Source organism: Meles meles, chromosome 12, assembly GCF_922984935.1.
Source record: "Meles meles chromosome 12, mMelMel3.1 paternal haplotype, whole genome shotgun sequence".
Classification (NCBI taxonomy): Eukaryota; Metazoa; Chordata; class Mammalia; order Carnivora; family Mustelidae; genus Meles; species Meles meles.
In genome coordinates, this window is record NC_060077.1 from 64,756,738 (window position 1) to 64,777,756 (window position 21,019).

General features: G+C 37.3%; 1 protein-coding gene across 1 annotated transcript in view; it reads left to right on the forward strand.

Moving 5' to 3' along the window:
• Window positions 1–745: 745 nt before the first annotated feature.
• PIK3C3 (phosphatidylinositol 3-kinase catalytic subunit type 3) overlaps window positions 746–21,019 on the forward strand; it is a 152,742-nt gene continuing 132,468 nt past the window's right edge. Inside the window, exons 1-4 of the mRNA XM_046025885.1 lie at window positions 746–889; window positions 4,054–4,242; window positions 8,380–8,523; window positions 17,537–17,666. Of these exons, the coding sequence (XP_045881841.1) occupies window positions 822–889; window positions 4,054–4,242; window positions 8,380–8,523; window positions 17,537–17,666 (531 nt within the window). The 5' untranslated portion in view covers window positions 746–821. The remainder of the gene's footprint in view (window positions 890–4,053; window positions 4,243–8,379; window positions 8,524–17,536; window positions 17,667–21,019) is intronic.

A 21,019-nucleotide genomic window follows, 5' to 3' on the forward strand; every position in this document is an offset into this window, starting at 1 on the left:
ATTAAGTACTAACGGGGACAGATATAGAAATAAATGGCACACTATTCTTGCCTTCCAAGAGTATTGAATCTAGTTGGAAATAAAGATTACGAGTTTAAATAATATTACATATTATTAAAAACAAGCATTTTAGGAGTTCAGATGATTCAGAAAACTGAGTTCTAGATCTTATTGGATGTTTCTAGTTCTAACTAGGGCTGTCTTGAAAACTACATTGGGTCTGAAAGTACCAAATGCTTTCCCCAAAGTGCATAAATCTAGTCTAGTCTAGACTTAAATAAAGTCCAGTCCGTTCTCCACTCTTTACAGCACAAAGAGGAAATCTTAGCTTGAGATAGCAAATAAGTGACTAAATCTGCAATTTTTGGAAAGGACACTAGAAATAAAACTCGGCAAAATTCTAATTCTAGTGATTGCTCTCTGTTTAACCTGCAACCAGTGAAGCCTGTTAACATTCTTTTTGGGTCGAATTTTCTTTTGAAACAGTTAAAACTCAAACGACAGCGCTACTTTAAAAAAAAAAAAAAAAAAAAGTTCTGTTAAGACAGGAAAAACACAGGAAGCCTGGAATGTAACTAGATAGGCTGTATTTCCGGAATCTTACCCTTAAGCAATGCGTTGGGCTCCTTTTGCACATGCGCAGAAGGAAAAGTTGGGCGGGAGTTCCGTTGCGCCGGGTCGCGCTCCGGGCAGGGATTGGTGGCGCCAGGTGGGAGAGGCGGAACCGGAAGCGCCTGTGTTGTGGGGCTTAGCCTGTTCTCTCCCGGCGTCTTTCCAGCGCCTTGCTTCCAGCAGTTGGTTCTGCTTTTGCAGGGAGTACCATGGGGGAAGCGGAGAAGTTTCATTATATTTACAGTTGTGACTTGGACATCAACGTGCAGCTTAAGATGTAAGAGAATCGGGATGGTGACTGGGATTGCTGGGGCTGCGGGACGCTGAGATGGGGGCCTGTGGGTTGGCGGGGAAAGGTGGTTATTAGCCTGAAGAGCGTCCTGGGGGTGGCTGGGAGGGCTGCAGCCAGGGAAACGGAGGAGAACCGGAGGTAGAGAGGGGAGCCTTGTGAAGGGATTGAGCACTAGGTCTCTGGGACAAGGATAGCAGTAGGAAAATGCCCTCAAGTTCACGGTGTTTTACTTTCTTCAAAGCATTTTGCTGCTGACAGCAAACTTTCGAGGGTTTTTATGTTTTACAGATTAAGAAATCAAGTTTCAGTAAAATCGTCCTCCTGTAGTTAATAGTTGGAAGATCTTTAGAACTGGGCTGGCAGGTGGAATGGAGGGTACAGAAATTAGACACAGGCAGATCTGGTAGTTGAGAATACCATCAGTACATGGATACAGTATTAGAATCACTGGGGGTGATAGAGACTTAGGTTGAATCTTGGGACATTGTGACATTGTTTAGCCAGGGAAGTTAGGAGTCAGTTGAAGATGAGAGTGTCAGTTGCAAAGGGACCAGAAGATAGGAGAAAAGGCTTTGCAGGAAGATTTTGGAGCATTACAGTTGAAGTAAAGGCCAAGGGCATGATATTTTGAGATGAGATTAATGAAATCGAGAATGGGGGTGGGTAGGACTGAGTTGGAAATTCTGTCCATTTTAAGGCAGTCTTAAAGAAGTGTTTTCGTATGTGAAATCTGTCACAAATTATTAATCAATCATCATTCATTATATGTTTAGTCAGTATTCATCTTATTTTCATACATGCAGTGAATACAATTTTTCAGCTGTCACGTGCACCTTTGAAGGATTGTTTTTATTTTCAGAAGTTACTTACTTCAGATTCTGACAGATCTTTTACTATCCATTTTGTGGTGATAGTAAAAATAATATTTCAAGAACTAAACTATAGTTTTGTAAAATAATTTACACACCCATTTCAGGAAATTTCTGCAGCATGTGGCACTACATGCTTATACAGGACTGCATTGCTCTCATTTGATAAAGGGCTTTCCTTCAATTTCATTCCTCTCAGTATTTTTTTGGACATAGGAATGATTTTCTTTTCTTTTCTTTTTTTTTTTTTTAACACCTTTGAATCCTAGAAGGAAAGAGAAAAGTAAAAAACACTGGTCTTTCATTAACAGACACATATTCAGTATTTTGAGGCAAAGTTAAAGCATAAATTAGAAGTTTGGCAAAATTTACTACTAACCATCTTTTAGCTTCTAAGACTGCCATTGTTGATCATTGGGGGCAAGGAGTATCAATTTAGAATCATATAATGAAAGAATAATGAATTCTTTCATTCAGTTTATTCTCCCCAGGGTTTTAGTTTATTGTGACAGTTTTAATTAACAAGTTGCAATTTGATGTCTCTTTTCCTAGCACCATAACTGGATATCAAACTGCCTGCAAGACATGGTCACTTTGGATGTGCCAAAGCACTTTGAAAGCAACTTGTCTGAGACTAGCATATCATTAGCCTACTCTTCTAATTCTGATCTTCCTGTGTTGTCTCATTTATTTTGGTGATTGTTGGCATAATTAATCGAGTTGGTTAAGACGGGAAACTGAGTTCTGCATACATACCTCTCTTACCTTCTCTGTTTAATCATTCACAAATTGTCTTGAATCTACCTTCATATCGTTGATCCATGCCACCTTTTTTTTTTTACCCCACAACCCTGGCTGTAGTCTACCTTTTTCTTTTTAATGTGGACTGAAAGTCTTCTAACTGATTTCCTCGCTTCCAGTCCCTCCTCTCCATTATGTTCTTACACTCCTGCCAAAAGTACATTACTCTCACCTCAAATAATTTTTTTATCATATTTTTGAATGTTCACTTCGTGTCAGGCACTGTAGTGAATATGGTGGCTGCTAGCTTTGTTTTCTACCTACTTTTCATTCTTATCTTTAGCTTCTTTACCCCATGAACTTTATGCTTTAGCTATGCCAAGCAACTTGTAGTTTCCCAAACATACCTTCTTGCTTCTTTGCATCTATATATGGTGTTTTTTCCTTCTAGGATGACTCCCTGCCTTTTTGGCTCTCATTTCTCGTATATTGTTTGGGCTCATTTCAGACATCAATCTGGGATACTAAGCTCTTGCTCCCAAGCCAGTTTATATGCTCCTGAGACTTTTTGGTATGGCTTTCTGTAGTAGGAAGGATATTGGCTTTGGCCTCTTTTTTTTTTTTTTTTAACAGATTTTATTTATTTATTTTAGAGAGAGCGTACAAGCAGGGGAAGGGGCAGAGAGAGAAGCAGACTCCCCACTGAGCAGGGAGCCTGACATGGGGCTTGATCCCAGGACCCTGAGATCATGACCTGAGCCAAAGGCAGACTCCTAACTGACTGAGCCACTCATGCACCCCACTTGGGCCTCTTTTGCCAGCTCTTTTACTTATTTTGTTAACTTGAATAATGAGTTTGATCGCTGAGTGTCTGCTTCATTATTTATAAAATGAGAAAAGAGTGAAAAGAGAGAATATGTAAAATCTCTGGCACAATATTTGACATAATCTTGATGTCCAAGCAATGTTCCTACCTCTTTTTTAATGTCTTGTACATATCTTTTATGATTTATAACATGGTATTTTTTTAATTTAAAGAACTTATCAGAAATATATCTACACAGTAACAAAATTAAAAGAGTATTAAAAAATATTCAGTTAAAAGTAAGTGGAAGTGAAGCTTTAACATTTTCTTTTAATGTTGTATTTAGCTCATCTTTCATTTTTGGTCTTCTGTGCCTAGTACAGTGAATGTTTGTTGGATGAATATATGAGTAAGTGCTCAGCTTGAAATTGATAAAGGGAAACTAAGGTCTGGAAAGCTGATGATGTCTAGAAGGTAGATCAAGAGTTGGTGAGAGGATTTAAAATAAAGTAAAAGCCTAAAATAGAGAAATATGTTGGTGAAGTTTGGGATGATCTTAGATATGTTGGGACTTTAAGAAACCTTTATTAGATGTAAAGTTTATTTTAATTTTATATGCAAGAAAATGTTAAGGTATCAGAAGGTTACTGTGATAAAACCATAAACTGTTCTTAGTATTTGTTGTGTATATGCTTAAAAAATACATCTAATCATTATTGTTCTTATGCCTCCAGAGGAAGTTTGGAAGGGAAGAGAGAACAGAAGAGTTATAAAGCTGTTCTAGAAGACCCAATGTTGAAGTTTTCAGGACTGTATCAAGAGACATGCTCTGACCTTTATGTTACTTGTCAAGTTTTTGCAGAAGGGAAGCCTCTGGCCTTGCCAGTGAGAACATCCTACAAAGCATTTAGTACAAGATGGAAGTAAGTTGTGTCTTGCTTATGGTGGGTTCCAGACTATTCTCCCATTTCTTTATAGATGTTGCAAGTATGATTTGATAGGGATTTAAGATGAAAATTTAAAAAAAAAATGGATTTAAGACCTATAAGCATTGATCCAATAGTTTAAAGCAGTAACCTACTCAGAATAAGGTCTTATATATACTAGTATTATCCTATTTAAGTAGAAGTGGATTTATATTTGAATTATGTTTGTATTCAGTATATTGACATATTTTTGTAGGAGCTAGACTGATTCACAAAATGACCCAAACCAAAAAACAGATGAAACATCTTTACATTTTCTACCACCCTATGGCCCAAACACGTGAACATTTGTGGATAGATAGTCTGAATTGTCCAGCCTGATGTTTGGTGCTCAGATTTGATGAAATCTCTCAGACAACAAAAACACACCTGTTGTCATCTGTTTGGATCAGATTTTTATTATTATTTTAAATATGAAACTAACTTTTTTAAAGTTGATGTTTTTTTGAGCATGGCACATTAGCAAACTGTTGTTGGAGATGCAAGGTAAATAATGAACATGTAGTTCCCGTTTTTCCAGAACACTCTTGTGGGTCCTGAATTTAAAGTCTTGTCTCTTCTTATTTGGTAGATTATGTGGTACAGTTTTGTTGTTCCTTCAGTGAGTGTTACTCAGTACCTTGGGAGGCTCAATGCAGGATACACAGGTGGTATGCCTCTTCAGGAAACAACTTACGCCCACATTGTTAATGAAGACAAGGTGTGACCAAATGGACTACCAGGTTGTGTTGTTGAGTGTACAACCCTGTGTTTACCAACTGTGGTCTAGTAGGCTGGAAAGGGTTTTTCAGAGAGGAGAAGCCTGAGCTTTAGTAATCTGGCTACACTGAAACAACTATTTTAATGGTTTTCTTTTAATGGTTTTCTTTAGTGGTATTTTTGTGGATAGAGACACATACAAACACACCCAAATAAGTGTATAAATGTATATATGTATTTAATAATTTTTAATAATTTTGTAATATTTCAAACCTGTAAATGCAGAGAATAATATAATGAACTTCCAAGGCCCTATCACCTAGCTTCAATAGCTACTAACTCAAAGTTAATCATGTTTCATTTATGCCTACAATTATTTTGAAGATTATGTTATATCATTTTAGTTGTATTTTTATAAAATATTATATCATTATACATTTTAACTGTATTTCTGTAAATTTTTTTTGAAGAAAACTATAGTACCATAATAACATCTAAAACAATGCGCCAGTATTCCTTAATTGTATCAGGTTTTTTTTTTTTTTTTTAATTTTAAAAAAAGATTTATTTATTTGACAGAGAGAGACACAGTGAGAGAGGGAACACAAGCAGGGGGAGTGGCAGAGGGAGAGGGAGAAGCAGGCTTCCCGATGAGCAGGGAGCCCAATTCGGGGCTCAATCCCAGGACCTGAGATCATGATCTGAGCCGAAGGCAAATGCTTAACAACTGAGCCACCCAGGTGCCCCTGTATCAGGTTTTTAAACTGGAATCAGGAAATCTGTAAAAACCTGAAATTGTCTGCAGAATTTTGTGTCTTGTGCATTTTTATAGGGATAGGACTCAAGGCTTTTGTTAGGTTTTTTGAGGTGGCTTGTGACTTCAGAAAAGACTTAAAACTACAAATTTCGTTCTAGACAGTCAACATTTGTGGTGAATTCCACTTTTCTTGGTAATGGAAATTGTTGAGTGGTTGTGTTCCATGCCTTGGCAATAAAAAAGAAAAAAAAAAGAGAGAGAAAACAAATTTCTATTTACTGGGGGCAGGGGTGCAGAGGGCAAAAGAGAAGCAGACTCCGTGCTGAGTGGGGAGCCCAGCATGGGACATGATCCCAGGAGTCTGGGATCATGACCTGAGCCTAAGGCGGAGGCTAAACCAACTAAGTCACTCAGGTGCCAGGTCGATTTAGTCTTAAGCTCAGTGAGGGTTGCGGGTATGGGGGAGGGATGATGCATGGGGAGTGAGAGAAAAAAATGGTATTCAGAATTTACAGCTTTTTGATGTCTGATCAAATCTTTCCATAATTTCTAGAATATCTAGGGTAGTTTGAAACTGTATTATAGCTGCAGATTCATTTTCTTCAAAAGAACTCTTCTATAAAAGTTCTGTATAAAATAAGTTAAAGTGTAGTTGCTTTGATTTTAAAAATGTGTAGGGGCCTGGTTTTGGATGGCAGAAGGTTTGGAGGAGATGATTGCTTGGTCATAAGCATTGTCTTCTAAGCAAAGGATAGAATATAGAGGTAAGAATTTTCATAGTTCATTTTAGATATTGTGGATTTTTAGCCTGTGTTAATTGATCTCTGGATTTTTTCCTTGTCACAAGATGACACTGCTTGGTATTTATCTTTTCAATCTTGCCACTGTGTGGATAATAATTAAATAAAATTATTTATTTCCTCAAGCTTATCTATAGTGGAAAATGGCTTTTTTGAGCTTATGATTTATTTTTTAAAGAACTTCATAGAAGAAAAGGATTTAATGACTTTGATTCTCCTTTAAATTGGTAGTCATGTCTAATTTTACTATAGGTCCTTGAATTTTTGTGGTGGGTATAAATGATTTGTCATATAAGTTTTTGAAAATTCTGTTCAATTTCTTACCAGTGCAGATGTATTTGACCTAGACTGGGATATCCCCTTGGATAATAATTTTGAGTAATGGGAATAACTTTGAATAAACAGAAACAGTTCTGTATATCTGCTGGGTATTACTTTGTGTATTGTTTACATAGTTTTCTTTTGGGATTTTAAAAGCTGTCTGTTATTTAAGGGAGTTGATATTATCAATAGATTTGGTGTGAAGTTTGAATGCAGAAGAAAATTTGCAGAGATGAATAGAGAATTTTAAAAGAAAAGCTGTGCTGTCATGACTAAATTATTAAGAACAAACATTCCTTAGTGAAATAATATATATAACTATGCTTTAGAAGCATAAAAAACTGATAGCTAAGTATTATCAGTATTAATGAAGTAACTTGAAGAACAGAAAAATCTCACATTAAAAATTGTCACATGTCTGTCCAAAGCAGTCTGATAACTTCTTCATGTTATGAAGATAGTGGATAGTCTATTTTGACCTCTTTAGGAGTTTGGTTGTTTTCTGCTTTGTTGAGGTACTGTTGTGTATTATAGGACAGTATTATCCATAGCAGCATTTTGTGTAATTCTGAGTTTTTTCTCTTCATAATACAAAACTGTGTTCTGGAGAAAGCTTATAGATAATCACAGCTTGGTTCAAAATAACTTTAGTTCTGATAGTTTTGTGTTTACCTAGATTTTTATTACTCATTATTACATTCCTTGTGTCTTGGTGATACTTTCTAAATTTCTTTTTGTTCAAAGATTTTATTTATTTATTTGAGTGAGAGAAAGAGAGCAAGAGCAGGAACAGGGCAGGAAGGGAGAGGCAGAGGGGGAGAAGCAGACTCCCCGCTGAGCAGGGAGCCCGACTTGGGGCTCCATCTCAGGACTCTGGGATCATGACTTGAACCAAAGGCAGACACTTAACCACTGAGCCACCAGGCACCCCCTGAATTTATTTATTTATTTATCTTTCCTTCCTTCCTTCCTTTATTTCTTTCCTTCCTTCCTGCTTGCTTGCTTGCTTTCTTTTAAGGTTTTATGTATTTGACACAGAGAGGGAGAGAGAGAATGAGCACACAAGTAGAGAGAGCAGCAGAGGAAGAGAGAGAAGCAGCCTTTCTCCTGAGCAGGGAGCCTGATGTGGGGCTCGATCCCAAAACCCCTGAGATCATGACCTGAGCTGAAGGCAGCTGTTTAGCCTACTGTGCCACCTAGGCATCCCTGAATTTCTTGATTAAATAATTTACCAGTGTTAATTTTCATGAGCTTGGTTTTTCAAAAAATTTTTTCATGTGTTCTGTGTTTAAACTTGAAGTTACCTACTTTAAAATTAAGGTAAGTGCCACATTTTTTGTAGATTTAACCTAATCTTCTGGGACATTTTCTCTGGACAAATCTTATATGGTTTGTTGATTTAAAAGGAAGTTTATACACACACACACACACACACACACACACACATATCTATTTTATTTTCTTAGTGTTATATTTATGTTGACTTTATTCCCATAGCTGGAATGAATGGCTGAAACTGCCTGTAAAGTACCCTGACCTGCCCAGGAATGCCCAGGTGGCCCTCACAATATGGGATGTGTATGGACCAGGGAAGGCAGTGCCTGTGGGAGGAACAACGGTTTCACTCTTTGGAAAATATGGGTAAGCATTTTTGTATTCTCAAAAATGAGTGTTGGGAGAGCTTTTCTTTTTGGGAGAGCTTGAATAGTTTATACCCAGTCTGATTCTCTATGTTGTAGGAAGTGAAAACCTGTTTGGTACGTATGATTCCTTTGTTCTCAAGACTGAATTTGACATATTTTCCTATGGGATATGCGGATAGATTAGTTTAGAAACCTCCTGTTAGTGTTTGGTATTGTGATTTCCGTTTGAAAATAGTCATTAGAAACTAGAATCTTGCTAGGAAAATGAGGCTATTTGGTGTATACTGTAACTTCATTGTTAATAGAAGGTTTTTGCTTTCTCAGAATAATAACAGGACAATAAGCAATGTTAAAAAGCAAAAATTTGCTAATAATGATTGTAATAGAAGAGTTGTCAACTCGGTTTTTAAAAATTTACCAGTAATTGGGGTACCTGGGTGGCTCAGTCATTAGGCTTCTGCCTTCAGCTCAAGTCATGATCTGAGGGTCTTGGGATCAAGCCCCATGTCAGGCTCCCTGCTGAGAGGGAGACACAGTGAGAGAAGGAACATACTTTCTCCTTCTCCCACTCCCCCTGCTTGTGTTCCCTCTCTCACTGTGTCTCTCTCTGTCAAATAAGTAAATAAAATCTAAAAAAAAAAAAATTTATAGATAATAGGAGCTAATGGTAAGAAAAAAACAAAAAGAAAAACGCGTAATCCTGTAGGGTATTTTTTCTCTTTCCTTTTTTTCTTGGAATAGAGGGATCACTACCTTAAGAGAGTTGGTGATTTCCTTTTTTTTTTTTTAAGATTTTATTTATTTATTTGAGAGAGAGAGAGCACGAGTGGGAGAAGGGCAAAGGGAGAGGGAGAAGCCGACTTCCTGCTGAGCAGGGAACCTGACTTGGGGCTTGATCCCAGGACCCTGAGGTCATGACCCAAGACAAAGGCAGACACCCAACTGACTGGGCCACCCAGGAGCCCTGAGAATTGATGATATTCTATTATCCTTGTCTGTGTTATTAACCGGAATTTTCCACTAAAGAACATGGTCGTTCATCAAGTATTGAGTTACCTTGGTATACAGTTCATGTAAGAAAGACAAATGACTGTTTAATTTTTTTCCCCTTTACCAGTTTTAAGAATGAGTTGGTGTCCTGGTAGGTAACTTGGATATTTGACTTTTTTTTTTTTCTTTTTGTTACTAAATTTTGTCATGAACTTTTAGTCTTAAACATTTCTGGAATGTTTTAATTAATTGCTGTCTTTAGTCTTTATAGTGCTCAAAAACTCCCATTTTTGGTCGGGAAGAGTCCCTTCAAGCTGATTCCATGTTTTTTTGATAGTACTCCAGAAGTCATTCATAGCTTCTTTGCTTTCTGGTGGGCAAGCTATTTCAGGCTCATTTGTCAATTTTCCACCCCAGAACTGGATCTCTGAAAGAAGTCCTAATTCTTTTTTTTTTTTTTAAGATTTTATTTATTTATTTGACAGAAAGAGACAGTGAGAGAGGGAATATAAGCAGGGGGAGTGGGAGAGGGAGAAGCAGGCTTCCCGCAGATCAGGGAGCCTGATGTGGGGCTCGATCCCAGGACCCTGGGATCATGACCTGAGCTGAAAGCAGATGCTTAACGACTGTGCCCAAGGAGCCCTAACTCTTTTCAGGGTGAAATGGTAGAGAACTAAATCTGGTATTACTGAACTTAACTAGTTTTTGTTGATTTTGAAGTTGGAAAATTTTATCTCTTGAATTTAAATGTAAATGAATGTGATCATATTTTGATATGTTCATTTACTATTTGTGTATATGTTTCTGTGAATTGCTTTTTGATGTTCTTTGCCCATTTTTTTCAAAAATTGAAATATAATTCACATGCCATAAGATTCTGATTTTTGTTTTGTTTTGTTTTTTTGAGTTGTTATTTTTCTCATCAATATGTAGGGGGTCTTTGTACATTAATGAAATTAACCTTTTGCATGTTACATGTTGCAAATACTGTTTCCTGTGACTTTTTTTCAATTAGTATATATTTCTTTGCTATTCATGTATCAAATTATCATGTTGAATTGATCAGCTTTTATTTTTATGGCCTGTGAATTTAATGTTTTAGAAAGTCCTTTTCTATTTAAAAAAATATATTTCTTTGTATGATTTTATGATTTCAGTCTTCTACCTTTAAATATTTGATTCATCTAAAATCACTTTTGTGACTGCTTGGATGGCACAATCAGTTAAGCATCCGACTCTTGGTTTTGTCTCAGATCATGATCTTGGGGTCCTGAGATAGAACCCTGCGTCTTGCTCTATGCTCCTGCTGAGATTCTCCCTCCACCTTCCACTCATGTTCTCTCTTTCTCTCTCTCTCTCAAATAAATAAATAAATAAATCTTGTGAAAGACACTCCCCGTCCAAGGAGTGATGTATTGGGAATCAACTTAAAAAAAAAAAAATCCAACAAATGGCTAGTTATTTGTCTTAACACTATTAAATTAGCCATTGTTTCCAAATATTTTGAAATGGTACCCCTATATGTTCAATTCATCAAGTACTGAAGTCTAAGAGAAACAGCATAGTCTATCAGATGATGGTGATTAGGCATGCAGGATGTCTAACTAGGTTATCTGGCTTCACATCCCGACTCTTTTTAATGTTGTATTTTTAGGCAAGTTATTTAATCTCCTTATGCCTCAGTTTCCTCATCGGTAAAATGATGTAAGAATAGTATATACCTTATAGAGTAGTTTACGATGATAAATTACTGAAGACACATAGTTAACTTAATGAATGTTTAGTAAATATTAGCTATTATTTCTGTGCTATTCTGTTAGTTTTGAATACTATTATACTATAAAATGTTTGAATACTAGATGACAATGATCTTCCTTATTTACCTGCCTTTTATAATTTCCCTGGATATTCTGTTTTGTTAGATGAATTTTATTATTTCCTCAAATAGAAAAGCTCATTGTTATTTTGTCAGGAAACCATATTGAAATATATATGTTAATTAAAGAGAAAATTGACACCTTTTTAATACTGAATTTTTCCATCCAGAAATAGGGTGTGTCAGAAAGGCTTCAACTCATGAATAAAACCTAGGTGTAATTTCCTTTAGAATAGCTTGGTTGCTTAGTAATATGAAGGTATTTTAGTTTAATGTTTTAACTATTAGATATTTATTATTGAAATATATGGAAGAACAAATTTAGACTTAGTCTGACACATTAGATATAATTTGAGTAAAATAGCATGTTACAATAGATTGGAGATGATATTAAATCTGTATTGTTCCTTTTCCAGTGTGTTTGTTCCTTTTTACTTTACTTGGGTGGGTTTTGCTTGCCACACAGAAGAAAACTGGGCAACAGTTTATTACTCTTACTATATAGGTAGTAGTTAAATGTTCTTGAGAACAGTTACCAGCTAGACCTCTTGGTTTTTCCTCTTAGCTTCTTTATAAGTGATTTACCTTCTGGAATAATCATCCAGAGGTTCCCTCATAAAAGCACCTCTTTCAGGACACTTGTGCATTTTAGATGACCTTAGTATATAGTTTCAGGACACCCTGACTAGCCGGTAAGTGTGAGACAGCTGGAATTTCCCCAGAAGTGCAGTGAAATGAACTACCTAAAGCCAAACAAACTCTCAGGTTAACATTTGTGATGCAGTTTGACTTGACTTTTGGCAAGGTTTTGAAAAGTACATGAAGTCAGTAGTAATCAACTTATGACTAGGAAGCACCTGGTAAGCTAACTAGACAAGCGTCTTCCTGTGTTCTCTTTAAATTGGTTAAGAGTGTGATGGGGCCCGAGATTCAGCATTTTTAGTAAGCATCCTGAGTGGTTCTGCAGACCTGTGGATCACAGTTTGCAAAATACTGCGTTAACCTTTTCTTAGTAGTCTATTTGTCAGACATAGGCTTGCAGTTGTTTTCACAGTTTCTTTCTTTCTTTCTTTTTTTTTTAAAGATTTTATTTATTTATTTGACAGAGAGAAATCACAAGCAGGCAGAGAGGCAAGCAGAGAGAGAGGAAGGGAAGCAGGCTCCCCGCTGAGCAGAGAACCCGATGTGGGGCTCGATCCCAGGACCCTGAGATCATGACCTGAGCCGAAGGCAGAGGCTTAAACCACTGAGCCACCCAGGTGCCCCTCACAGTTTCTTTCTTGACTTTATCCCATTGCTTGCTTTATTTGTATTTCTGTAAGAATCCCAGTAAAAGACAAATTCCTTTACCTTCCACCCAAACCATGCTGGAAACGTGCCTGGAAGATGAATCAGTAGTATTTGTTCTACTTTATGAAGTAATTAAACCCCAGCTATTGCTACTATGTAGTAGTAGCAGTAAGTGGGACTTAAATTTCAATTCTCTCTTCCGATATTAAGTAAATTAAGACTTTGAATCTTAGAGAGACATCTGTTTTCTTTTAACTGGACAATAGGTCACGCTGTCCCTCCATGTCCTGAACACCTGAGATATCACATGAACATGAAACATTTTGGAGAGTAGTACTGATTCTGTGACATTCCTTTACTTAGAGCAGGGTTTCTCAGATAGGAGTTGTTGACTTACTACTTTCAGAATTCCTGCCTTATTTCTGTACTAAGTGTACTCTTACATACTTGGTTTTTTATTTGAACCAGCTCACTTCTTTTTTTAACTTTAATTTAATTTGAAGCAAAAGCTTAATATCCCTAATACACATGGGAAGCAAGTATTATTTGACATTGATGGGTAAGAATAAAATAAATACAATGAGAATAACTGTTATTAGGTTTTAGAAATTAAAGGAAGGGGCGCCTGGGTGGCTCAGTGGGTTAAGCCTCTGCCTTTGGCTCAGGTCATGATCTCAGGGTCATGGCATTGAGCCCCGCATCGGGCTCTCTGCTCAGCGGGGAGCCTGCTTCCCCCTCTCTCTCTGCCTCTCTGCCTACTTGTGGTCTCTGTCTGTCAAATAAATAAAGAAAAATCTTAAAAAAAAAAAGAAATTGAAGGAAGAAAACTGTAGTGAAATATAATTGATTGTAAGTGTTTTTGATTTGCAAAATACATAAGCAATATCTGCAGAGAAAGTCCTTCTTTAATTAGAATGGTTCTTTTTTTTTTTTTTAAGATTTTATTTATTTGATAGGCAGAGATCACAAGTAGGCAGAGAGGCAGGCAGAGAGAGATGGAGAAGCAGGCTCCCCGCTGAGCAGAGAGCCCGATGTGGGACTCGATCCCAGGACTCTGGGATCATGACCTGAGCCGAAGGCAGAGGCTTCAACCCACTGAGCCACCCAGGTGTCCCAGAATGGTTCTTTTTGTGCCTAGTCAGATGTTTAGCTCACTGTCGCTTAATTGAAGGTAAAAGATAAGGGTTTTGCACCAACATTTTGTTTGTTAATCAGTCCAACTCGTATGTGGTTGTACGTCATCAGTTAGCCAAATGATAACACCAGATTTTAATAGAGATTTCTGGATGCTTTGAACAATGGTGAAGGAATGCAGAAAAACTTGATCACCTACTCCTCTTCCCTCCAGCCTGATGTTTATACTGACCTTCACCTCAGAAAAAAGCATAAGAAACTTGATGAAATTAAAATAACTCCTTTTTGGGGCACCTGAGTGGCTCAGGGGGTTAAGCCTCTGTCTTCGGCTCAGGTCATGATCCTCAGGGTCCTGGGATTGAGTCCCGCATGGGACTCTGCTTAGTAGTGAGCCTGCTTCCCTCTCTCTCTCTGCCTGCCTCTCTGCCTACTTGTGATCTCTCTCTCTCTCTGTCAAATAAATAAATAAAACCTTGAAAGAACTCTTTTTTCTCTGTGTGTCCTGGGTCTTTTCCTTGAGGGTGTGAAGTGGGTTGCAGTGGCTATGAGCCCAGGAATCCCCTAACATGGAACAGGACTCTGTGCAGCTGCTGGTACTGGTGCTCTGTGCCGCTGATCAGGACGTTCCCGGTGCTGTGGCAGGGTGCACACGTCCTCTTAGACTGCTGGGTCATGGCTGCTTCTCTGTAGGCTGGTCCTGACATTCAGGGAAAGAAAGAAGCATCAGTCTTATGGGTATCCTGAGCAGGAAGCCTGTGCAAATTTTCTTCCACCAACTATTAAAAATCATGTCATGGGCCACCACAGTTTTTTTGTGACTTAGGGAAATAGTGCTTTAGACTATAGTTTCTTCAGATGTTTCTTGAACAATGACGTTACACCATATGCTCCCCCACCTTTTTCCCTAAATAGTCCTGGTATGGACTTAGCAGCTTGGAGCACTGGGTGTTGTGCAAAAACAATGAATACTGTTACGCTGAAAAAATAAATAAATTAAAAAGTAAAAAAAATAAAAAAGTGGTCTTCAGAGTGTGTAGTGGTTGTAGTATAGTATTGGGAACCTTGTGACTGCCAAGTCTTGTATTTGCTAATGTCTCTTTGATATACTTTAGTCTGTGTGAAACAGTGCTTTTTGGAGTATAGTATAATTAATAATTGAAAGACCGATCTCTTAAGATACAGCTAGAATAACTAATTGTCTTCATTTTGGAAGTTTAGCTTGTCAGATTTCTAAGTAGCTAAAGAATGGATTGATCAGTAGGTTGAATTGGCAAAGAACCACAGGCAAGCCGCAGATTTCTCCTGCAGGTGTTTTTCCAAATATGAGTTTGGAAGTCAGGGCAGTGGCTGCTGTTGTGGCTTGGCACCGGGAGTGGGAGCAGCAGCCACAGCTGTTGCTGGGGCTTCTGCTGGATTCTGAGTCTGAAGGAGATCCTCCTATGGTGTTTCTTTTGTCTTGCCTGTTTGGCTTAATTTCCCAAGTGGACATGATGCTCTGAGTATCCTCTGGCTTGCCACCTGGAGGCTATGTAACTCTGCGAAGGTTCCATTAGTGTCAAAAGAAAGTAATATGTTCACTTGATTATTTGAGTCACTTGGCATCACCCCTACCCTCCACATCCCATATCCTTAAATCTTCTCTCCAGATCCATCCCAAGGCACCTAAATCATTTAGTAAACTGACTTCCTGCCAAATGTACTTATTTTTGATTTAGTTACATTCAGCTAGTCACAGTATCTACTGGGGGACACAGAGGTAGAGAGGAGGAAAGCAGGCCTTCTGCTTCTCCAGGTACATTTAAGTATATCCATCTAAAAGTGGCATTACTGTTTGACTGTACTGAGTTTCCTAGATACTAAGTGGGTCTACTTGATGTTGAATCTGTCCCTGAGTTGAAAGATCTTTATAAAAGGCTTGCATATGGGCTTTTTGTAATGTAACTTTTTTTTGATCTTTCATATGATAAATAAATATTGAGAATTTTGATTCTTTACAACTAGCCAGTGCATTTTTTATTGAGCCTCCATTGGAAGCTTTTGCAGATATGGTTGCTGGATAGCACCTATTAATGCCAGCCAAGTACAGCTATACCTTAACCTTATTGTGCTTATGAGCTTATAGCGATCACTTTATCACTCCCATTCTAATTGTTCATGGCGTCATTGCTTATATACATTACACAATCAATGAAAATTTTCTTTATTACCTTTGGAAAATCTGAAAGAAATTTTCCATTAGAAATGATAGTAATGGTTTATAAACTTTATGTAAACCTTTTACAGTTAAAACTTCTAGGGGCACCTGGGTGGCTCAGTGGGTTGGGCCGCTGCCTTCGGCTCGGGTCATGATCTCAGGGTCCTGGGATCGAGTCCCACATCGGGCTCTCTGCTCAGCGGCGAGCCTGCTTCCCTCTCTCTCTGCCTGCCTCTCTGTCTACTTGTGATCTCTCTCTGTCAAATAAAAAAATAAAAAATCTTTAAAAAAAAAAAAACAAAAAAACCTTCTAGATTACTATATCTACCATATACCTTCTTTTAAAAATTATTAAATGCAAGAGTGTGCAAAATGGACTTACCTCCTTACGTGTGCACACTTGTAGTCTTATTCTTACCATTGCAGTCAGCAGCTTGCTCTTTGATTTTGGGAGGATATGAATAGAATTTATACTGTTTGAAGGGTCTTGTTTAAAGGAAAAAACACTTAAAAAAAAAAGAACACAGTAACAGAAGAACATCTGTAATCCCCCCCCCCCCCCCCATAAAAAAACACTCAGATACTAAACAGTAGCATATTTCAAAAGTTGTGTAAAGCTCCTTTACAAGTTTGCTCAACCTTTACTCTAGATCTTCTGGGTAGCTTTATGAAGGAAATTTGACAATCAGTAGTCATAGGATTTTTCACTTTAAAATAGGATCTCCATGTTCAGACTGAATTTTGACTGTATGTTAAATCTCTGATTTGTAGACATGGAAGCTTTTTCTCATGGGAAGCTGTAATCGTATTCTGTTTAAGACATACCTCTTGTGCAAGAGAAGACAGGAGAGACATCAGCCTGTACTTAGTGAACAGAAAATAGTACCTAACATTTAACATTTAGGTAACATTTAATGCCAGCACTATTCTAAGTACTTTTTATTTCTACCCATCTGTTTAATTTTTCTAACAAGTTGCAGGTATACTCTTTATAATCTTACTTTATAGATGAGAAAACTGAGACACATATGTTAGATAGTTTACCCAAGGTCGCATAGGTAATAGATGATAGATGGCACAGCTGGGATTCAGATCTCAGCATTTTTACTTTACAGTCTACTATGCTGAATTGTCATTTAAAGTGGAGAGTTATGAAATTACTTAAATTTTGGTTTCAGTCATTATAAATGAGACATTCTTTCATTGGATAGGAATTTAGTCTCTCATTTTTTCTAGGATCTCCACTAAAGTAATGAAGTGTGTGGTCCATCACTGAACTTTCTGTTTCTACTCTACCTTTAGAATTTCTATCACAGTTCTATGTGGAGGAACAAAGAATACCTTGTAAAAAAGTGTTACATGGATTTTAGTTACTTAATTAATTGCTTTACAACCCACTGGAGGCTTCAAGGTTGGCAAGAGAGACATGCATTTTCCTTTGTGGAATTCTCTCCGTTTGGGAACTGAAATGTCCTGTAATGAACTGCATTAATTTACTTCTACCCTGAACATTCTGTTTTCGTCTAGCATGTTTCGCCAAGGGATGCATGACTTGAAAGTCTGGCCTAATGTAGAAGCAGACGGATCAGAACCCACAAAAACTCCTGGCAGAACAAGCAGTACTCTTTCTGAAGATCAGATGAGCCGCCTTGCCAAGGTAAAAAAAAAACCATCGAAACAGGTGGAAAGCTCTGAGTGATGCCTGCTGTAGTAGAAATTGACATTATGAATTGTCAGATCATTCTTCTGATTAAAAAAAAAAAATTTTTTTTTTTTAACATTTTATTTAGCCATGAGAGAGAGAGAGTGAGCGAGCATGAAGGGGGAGAAGGTCAGAGGGAGAAGCAGACTCCTCGTGGAGCTGGGAGCCTGATGTGGGACTCGATCCTGGAACTCTGGGATCATGACCTGAGCTGAAGGCTTAACCATCTGATCCACCCAGGCACCCTAAATTTAATTTTTTAATAATAATTTAATTGGAATGATAATTCACATACCATAAAATTCACCCTTGGAAAGTGTACAGTTCAGTGGTTTTTTAGTAAATTCACTAAAAGTTGAATTGTGTGGTCATGCCACTATTGAATTTTAGAACATTTTCATCAAAAATGTCACCATACACTCTACCTATTAGTGGTCAGTCCCCTTTCCCTCTGCTCTCCGGCCCCTGGCCTGGCAACTATTAATCTACTTTCTGTCTCTGTGGATGTTCCTATTCTGGACATTTCATACAGATGGAATTATACAATATGTAGCCTTTTGTGTTTATATTTCTGCCAGATTTGAGAACGTAGAGTTTTTGGTGACACTTTCAAGATGACTGCCTCCTTTTTTTGGTGACATAGTCTTAAAGATGCAAGTGTTACATGCTAGACATTCTTATGTTGCTTGGAAGTGACAATATATCACTTACTCTTCAATCTCAATTGTTCTCATACTTCCCCCACTTTTTTTTTTTTGTAAGCAGACTGAATTGTTACCTTTTTATTTAAAAATTGTTTTACTGTAGTGTTTTCATTTAAGAGAAAAAAACTAGATTCAATTCTGTGCTTAAATCACAACACTGGGGCGCCTGGGTGGCTCAGTGGGTTAAAGCCTCTGCCTTTCGCTCAGGTCATGATCCCAGGGTCTTTGGGATCGAGCCCCGCATCGGGCTCTCTGCTTGGCAGGGAGCCTGCTTCCTCCTCTCTCTCTCTGCCTGCCTCTCTCCCTCCTTGTGATCTCTCTCTGTCAAATAAATAAAATCTTTAAAAAAAAAAAAATCACAACACTATAACTTATTTTGTGAATATTTGTTCATAAAGCACTATGTCAGATACTGTGTAAAGATCCTTTTACGATTCTTTTAAGAGACTCTCTTTTAATTCTTAATGTAAATTTCCTTTGCTATCTTATTTGTATGGATGACTCTTTAATGCCTGGAGAAAGTTTTGATGCTAAGCATTTTATAGCTTGTTGCCTCAATCTACATATAGGAGAAATCTTAATTATAAAGAATAATTACTTGCATTAGCTTGGCTTTTTTTTCAACATAAATTTTTTATTGTCAAGTTCATTCTCCATCTTTTCGTATTGCTCTTTTATGGAAAAATGATGCCATAGTTTCCTCATAAGCTTTCTAACCAAATTACTGTTTTCAACTTCCCTCCGTAATTACATAAATAAAATTTATTTTCAGTATAGTTACTCCTTCTGAGATTTTGTTTACGTTCTTACAGGGAATATAGGAAAGTTCTCAAGCTTTTCATGTGTTCATCAAGGTTCATTAGTGCACATTTGGTTATTAGTCATTAGTGCACATTCGCAGCTCTAGAAATGATGTCTCTTCATATGCAGAGCTAAATGAGGTGTCAGGAAGAAGCTTTCTTAACATATTTGTCAGTTGGTAGGAATCGTATACAGTCTCAATTCTTTATATTGAAGATTATGGCAAGTTGGGTCCTAATTTTTTAAGAGATCTTAACATTTATATGTTGTCTGTATTTCCCAGAGTATGTTAACAGTTTTCAAATAAGTCTTTATTCATTAGTTTATAAACCTTTGAAATGGGAATAAAAATTAATGAGAATGAGCATCTTACCGCTTTTTTGAGGCTAATTGGAGATGAACTCCTTCCAGAGTTCTTTGTTCCTTACTGAATTGTCCTTTTTACTTCTGATTGGAGACTTCAGAGCTTGCTCTGCTGGGACATCTTGCTTTAGTGTTATCTCAAGTTCCCCAGAGACTAAAGAGAAACCGTTAAAACCAGTAATTACATTTCTTACATGGAAAAATACATCATGTTTGTAGCATTGCTGAAGGAACTGCTCCCCCCTCTGAGGTCAACTCTTTCTCTTTCTTGGCACTTTGGGTTAATGTGCTTCATTCTTTTCTGTATAGCAGTTGGTCATGCTGTGTGAGGTTTCAAAACCTGTTCTATCCCTGCTGCTGTAGAGGAAGAATGTGTTTTAAAAAATGATAACTTAAATTTGGTGCTATTGGAAGTTTGGGTACTTGGAAGCAACTTTTCAGTGGGAAGAGCACTGTGGTATGAGTCAGAGACTTGGCCATCCCGCTGAATCACAGAAAGTAATTTCTGAGCCTGTAAAGTCAGAAGTTTAGAATGGATGATTTCTGGGGTCCTGTGTAGCTATTCATATTCAGTTATTTTCAAAGTACTGAAATGGTGGGCAGTAGGGTGGCTCAGTTGGTTAGGTGTCTGCCTCTCGATTTCTGGTCAGATCTTGATCTTGGGGTCCTGGGATGAAGCCCTGTGTTGGGCTTCACACTCACTGGGGAGTCTGCTTGGTGATTCTTTCTCTCCCTCTGTTCCTCCCCCTGCTTATGTGCACACCCTCTCTTTTTCCCTCAAATAAATAAGTCTTAAAAAAAAAGAAAGGTACTGGAATAGCAGTTTTATATATCTACCAGGATTTTATAGTAATCACCTTAGTAGAGAATAAACATGTAATCATATATTTACAGTTGTGAATGTGCTGTATTCATGTCATTCTTTTTTTTCTGCAATCTGTATGCATAGAGTAAAGCATTACCCAGGACCTGCCTAGTGTGAATGATGTGGCTCTGCTCTTAAATCTGATTTTGTTGTTGTTGTTGTTTGATTAGCACCTGCTTCTTTAGTTTAGGTTTTCAGACTAGCTTCCTGAGTCTGTTTCCCTTGCCTTATACTAGAGGAAGTACACTTTGATACTTGTTATGTCTGAACTTAAAATTATACTTCCATATTTGTTTTGTTCTTAAATTGTGCCATAGTAGCTCTCTTTTCCTCTCATTTTCCTTCCGCTCTCATTTTTCTGGTTCCACATTAAAAAGTTTGTTCAGTTAGATTGTGATTCTCTTCCTCAAAACACTTTGAAATTGTTTCTGGTACAATACATTTTTAAAAACCAGGAAAGAATGTGTGTGCTTGTGTTTCCATTTTTATACAAAAGAAACAGATTTTTTTTCATTTATTGATATCTATTTATTTTATTACTTTTTTTAAAAAAAGATTATTTATTTGTCAGAGAG